The following is a 5,173-nucleotide window of genomic DNA, read 5'->3' as shown; positions in this document are numbered from 1 at the left end:
GTTCTTCAGTTCTTGCTGCTCGTGTGCTTTTCTTAGTAGATTAATTAGTATTCTTAGTAGTACTAGATAATCATTATCTCACCAGTAAACAGTAAATTATTCACAATTTTTGGTGTGGTCAGGGCAGCCTTACTGTTCCTAAGTAGTATTTCAAGTCTTATCAATTTATTTATATACAATACAGATGGTTGATCGTCAACTATTTTTTTCCGTTCATTTAGCAGCTGCTGTGATGGAGAGGTATTTCACTCGGACTTCGCAAACAACACAGCCTGCAGAAACTCAAGCACAAGATGAAGGTGAATCATCACATGTTCTTAATTTAGATGACATTGCAAGTGATCCAGCTCTTAGAAAACAAATACACGAGTATGCCCCTGAAATTAGAGATCAAGTCAGGAGGGCATATATAGCAAAAGGACCACATCAGCCTATTATTAAATTTCCTCGCAGACAGTTTGGAGCTGTGACAAGAGCATTTTCGCAATCATGGTATGAAAAATTTAATTGGATAGAATATAGTGAGTCCCAAGATGCAGCATATTGTTTCTATTGTTTTCTCTTTAAGCAACCAGGGAGGGCTGATCAATTTGGCTCTGAGGTGTTCACTAGAACAGGATTTACTAATTGGAAGCACGCATACAAATCATTGCCTGAGCATGTTGGTGGTGTTAATAGTGTTCACAACAACTGTTTAAAGCATTGTGATGATTTCAATAATCAAAGGCAGAGTGTAGCACGTAAGTTTTGTATTGCATCCCAAGAAGCAGAGGAGTTATATAAAATATGTTTGACGTCATCCCTAGAGTGTTCAAGGTATCTATTAGCACAAGGATTGGCTTTCCGTGGACATGATGAATCTTCTACGTCCTTAAACAAGGGTAATTTTAGAGAGATGATAGACTGGTGGAAAGATAAGGATGGAACTGTGAGAAACGCTTTTGACCGTGGTGGACTGAATTGTCAAATGCTTTCTCCAGAAATCCAAAAGGATCTTGCAAGATGTTGTGCAGAAGAAATAATAGAGGTAATCATGGGGGGAATCGGTGAAAGACAGTTCTCAGTGCTTATAGATGAGTCGCGTGATATATCAGTAAAAGAGCAAATGGCTGTAATGTTGAGGTATGTGAACAATGAAGGGAAAGTCGTTGAACGGTTTCTTGCTCTAAAACATGTCAAAGATACTACTTCAGATGCACTGAAGCAAGCCTTGTTTGGTCTTCTTGATAAGTATAACCTATCCATCACTAGGCTAAGAGGACAAGGATATGATGGAGCTTCAAATATGAGAGGTGAATTTAATGGACTACAAAAAAGAATATTAGATGACAACCCATATGCTTTTTACATTCATTGCTTTGCTCATCAATTACAACTAGTGGTCGTTTCAATTGCTAGTTGTTGTTCATCTGTTCATGACTTTTTTGAGTATATTTCCTTGATTGTGAACACGACAAGTGCATCCTGTAAGAGGAGAGATGCATTAATAGAAGCCCACCATCAAAGTATCTTGGAAAAGCTTGAGAGTGGTGAGATGTTTCGTGGATCAGGACAACACCAAGAAACCAATCTTACTAGGCCTGGTGATACTAGATGGGGCTCACATCATAAAACTTTGATTCGTTTGGATCAAATGTGGAACTCTGTGATAGAAGTGCTTGGAATGGTAGAGACAGATGGACGTGCACCATCTCAGGCAGGAGGTCTAATTGAGAAAATGGAGTCATTCAAATTTGCTTTCATTTTAAAGCTCATGTTGCGATTGCTCGGTATTACAAATGAACTTTCACATATCTTACAAAGAAAAGATATTAATATTGTTCATGCTATGGAGTTAGTTTGTGATGTCAAAGATCAGTTAATTACCATGAGAGAGAGTGGATGGGAGAACTTATTTGATGAGGTGAAGCAATTCTGTAATGAAAAATCTATTCCAGTGCCAAATATGTTTGATGAAATACCAGTCAGAGGTAGATCGAGGCGTGAAGGGTTCACTGTTACTAACCTTCATCATTATCGGGCTGAGATTTTCTATGTTGTGGTTGATAAAATTTGTGTGGAAATGAATCATCGGTTTGGTGAAGCAAACACAGAGTTATTAGTTTGCTTCTCATGTCTTGATCCAAAAAATTCATTCTCCAAATTTGATATCAATAAGCTTGCTCGACTTGCTGAAATTTATGATGCAGATTTCTCGGATGGTGATCGTGCAATAATAAGAAGCCAACTTGAGACTTATATTCATCATGTGAGAAGACATTCTGCCTTTTCTAGTTGCATGGATATTGGAAGTTTGGCAGTAAAGATGGTTGAAACTGAAAAGCATATGGTTTTTCCTTTAGTCTACAAGCTTATTGAGTTGTCATTAATACTACCAGTTTCAACAGCATCAGTTGAAAGAGCCTTCTCTGCAATGAAAATAATTAAGAACAAACTGCGCAACAGGATTTCAGATGAATGGTTCAATCACTTGATGGTGTGTTACACAGAGCGGGAATTATTCAAAGCACTTGATAATTCTACTATAACACGACGCTTTCAGAGTATAAAGACTCGAAAAATGAGTCTACCTCGTGTTATACGAGACTAGCACATTATATACATGTAAGCAATTCTTTAACTACTTTATAGTATATGTATTATTTTTTTACATCATATGATCTTTTAAAGTTGCCCAGGCTTCTAAAAATTTCTGGCTCCGCCACTGACCATGTGACGTGAAGCTCAAATGCTTTTGCGTACATAAAACAAAGCTGATGAAACCTTGTCAGTTTAACCTATGCTCTATGTAATCTGTCACTCATGCAACACATTGCTGAAACACAATGTAATATGTGTGGTTCTTTCAGTCTAATATAGATTGTAATCACTACAATTATAAACTCGGTGCACCTTATGTAATCACTACTACCAGTTTAAATTTGCTCTTATACTTATGTTAAAATAACTGCTACAAGTGTATATAGAATATACCATTATATTACCTTACTAAAACTAAATATAAAAAATAATTGACAGCTGCTTGGTACGCGCGCATGGGCGCGCCTGATGCACTAGTTTATTATATGCTCGAACTGTTATAGTAGTTACCAAGTACCAGTGGCCAAAATGATAACTTACAAATTCAGCAGGAAAACACAGACATAGATTGTTATTATTGGGGCTAATTATAGAGTAAAGCAACAACGACGACTATTACATGCGACGGTAATGGTGCAGCTTCTTGGTCTTCTTAGGATGCAGAAGCACAGAGCTGAGTATATTGCGACTCAGCACAAGGACAGCCCTCTGTAGCTCCATAACCTGTTCCAAGATTCAGTTACACAAGATCAAGTGAATAGCTAGTCTAACGCAATGCAAAGAATGTGAGTTATGTAGCAGCTCTAGATACCTTTAGTTTGATTTCTTTCACCACAAAATTCGTCTGCCCGCTTCCGCCGTTTTGTCGTTTTGGGTTCGCCTCACAAAGTTTAATGGACTTCACCTTATTCGCGCAAAAAACTTCATTGCATCGCAAAGAATAAGCGAACTCGTGAGAACGGTTACAACCTGAAAACCATAGACTCTTGAAGCAAACAAAGCAGGCTTCCATCGTCAGTTCTCTCGGAGCTAATTCGTCAACCTGAAGGATCTTAGAAGCGCAGCAACCAAAGAAGGGTGGTACCTTTGGGTCCAGAAGGAGACTCTGGCACTCCTCTCTGACGAATTCTTTGACACTACCATCTATGCTCCTGTAAGCATTACCGAGGCAGCCTTTTGCCGAGCACTGGCAATATAACTTAATTGCCGATCCCAGTGGAATGCTTAATAAGCCGAAGAGAGAGTCCACAAAATCGACACCAACTTCATCATACAGCAGGGCAGAGTTGTCCTTCGTCTGAAGAACCCTGATCTTCTGGTTTCCTGGCATTTCCTGGTCCTCGTTTTCTTGTTTAGGATGTAAGTTCTGAACAAGCGCTTCTAGGCTTGCATCATCTTGTGGAACAAGAGCTTCGAAATAATGATCAGTGAGAGGTTGCTTGGACGTCAACAATCTCTTCAACAAGCATTTTATCTGCATGATATGGACCATTAAATAGGTAAGTTCATTGTAATTACAGCACAGTGGGGTTTGTTTATTTTCAGAACTGAACTGCTCTAGGACAGATAGACGAACCTTTTCAGAACTGAACTGCAGAACCTGCTGCTCTAGGACAGCTGGATCAAGCACACCAAATTTCTCGAAGAAAGACATCATAAGAGAGGTAGATGCTGGCGCAACCTGGAGATCATCGGTGACGATAAACTTCAAGCAACCTATCACAAAAACTCCATCCTCTGAACAAGCGGCGGCGGCGGTTTCAGTGTCACCATCGTATTTTGGGCACCGCCCAACGAACTCCATGACCTTACCACATTTGCAGACCGTGCCAGGGAACGAACTAAACGCGTTGTCGCTGAGTGCGCTGCACGACGTGTCCTTGCAGACATAGACCACCCTTGGAAAGCTTCCATCAACGTTGATCTTGAGGCGGCAGCAGTGGCCGGAAGCCGCGTTGAGCGGTTTCAGAAGCATCGCCTTGCAAGCACTGGTTTGGAAGTACTCCAAGTTGAGGTCCTCCACGCTCTTGTACAGCTGGTCGAGACACCCCATCTGAGACTGCTTGTCCAGCAGGCGGACGATGGTGCCGAGCGGCATGGTGAGGAAGCTGAAGAGCACATCGACGAACTCCTTGTCGGACTCAGCAAAGAGCACCTTCTTCTTCTCTTTGTCCACGAACAGCTTCACGCCAATGGTTGGCCCCTCTGGTTTAGCCATGGTGGATTGCTGGCGATTTGGCCTGATGAAGTGGTACGGTTTCTTCTTGTGCTAGTACATGAAACAAGCAAGTGTGACCCCTTAAAATACCTGGTGGCTGGTGCGTGCAGCATGCGCTGAATCGCCCTGGAGTCTGACAGGTCACAGATCAGAAAACGAAACGACAAAAGCGTCTTTCCAGTTCGCACGAAGAGTCGGGCATTGAAGCTAATTTACTTCAGAAACTTCTCGTTTTCCAGTTTACACAAAGAGAATTTACAGTTTAGGGCTGCGATTTTATCCTTCCTAGTCGTGTGAACTGCATTTCCTACCGATGCCAATTCATACTAGTTCAGCCGACTAAAGGTAATAATGTTTTTTATTGGTTTACCTGAT

At 40.9% G+C, this 5,173-nt stretch overlaps 2 protein-coding genes across 5 annotated transcripts; one reads left to right on the top strand and one right to left on the bottom strand.

The window, feature by feature from the left end:
• Positions 1 to 232: 232 nt before the first annotated feature.
• On the top strand, positions 233 to 2,612 carry LOC109944112 (zinc finger MYM-type protein 1-like). The gene has a single exon (XM_023301728.1). It carries the CDS (start codon positions 233 to 235, stop codon positions 2,588 to 2,590), a length of 2,358 nt encoding a protein of 785 aa, XP_023157496.1. The 3' UTR covers positions 2,591 to 2,612.
• A 378-nt stretch (positions 2,613 to 2,990) lies between these two features.
• Positions 2,991 to 4,924, bottom strand: LOC100272388 (uncharacterized). Of its 4 annotated transcripts, none has more exons than XM_023301459.1 (5): positions 4,393 to 4,920; positions 4,157 to 4,317; positions 3,665 to 4,054; positions 3,392 to 3,565; positions 2,991 to 3,303 (listed from the first exon to the last, which is right to left on the bottom strand). In XM_023301459.1, exons 1-5 carry the CDS (start codon positions 4,796 to 4,798, stop codon positions 3,196 to 3,198), a joined length of 1,239 nt encoding a protein of 412 aa, XP_023157227.1. In that variant the 5' UTR covers positions 4,799 to 4,920; the 3' UTR covers positions 2,991 to 3,195. The 4 variants fall into 4 exon arrangements, 3 of the variants coding, with proteins under 3 accessions (XP_023157227.1, XP_023157226.1, NP_001140340.1); NM_001146868.1 differs by having other exon boundaries at positions 3,068 to 3,303; positions 4,157 to 4,296; positions 4,393 to 4,841; XR_002749906.2 differs by having other exon boundaries at positions 3,392 to 3,501; positions 4,157 to 4,924.
• Positions 4,925 to 5,173: the final 249 nt, after the last annotated feature.

The sequence above is a fragment of the Zea mays genome, chromosome 2 (assembly GCF_902167145.1).
Source record: "Zea mays cultivar B73 chromosome 2, Zm-B73-REFERENCE-NAM-5.0, whole genome shotgun sequence".
In the NCBI taxonomy this organism is placed as follows: domain Eukaryota; kingdom Viridiplantae; phylum Streptophyta; class Magnoliopsida; order Poales; family Poaceae; genus Zea; species Zea mays.
This window is presented reverse-complemented; position numbering and strand designations above follow the sequence as displayed.

Coding starts and splice junctions, on each gene's coding strand:
- LOC109944112 (XM_023301728.1), top strand. CDS start 233: ATGGAGAGGTATTTCACTCGGACTTCGCAAACAACACAGCCTGCAGAA.
- LOC100272388 (XM_023301458.1), bottom strand. CDS start 4,798: ATGGCTAAACCAGAGGGGCCAACCATTGGCGTGAAGCTGTTCGTGGAC. Junction 3,566..3,664: donor GTCTCCTTCTGGACCCAAAG/GTACCACCCTTC, acceptor GTTTGCTTCAAG/AGTCTATGGTTTTCAGGTTG. Junction 3,304..3,391: donor TGAAAGAAATCAAACTAAAG/GTATCTAGAGCT, acceptor ATCTTGGAACAG/GTTATGGAGCTACAGAGGGC.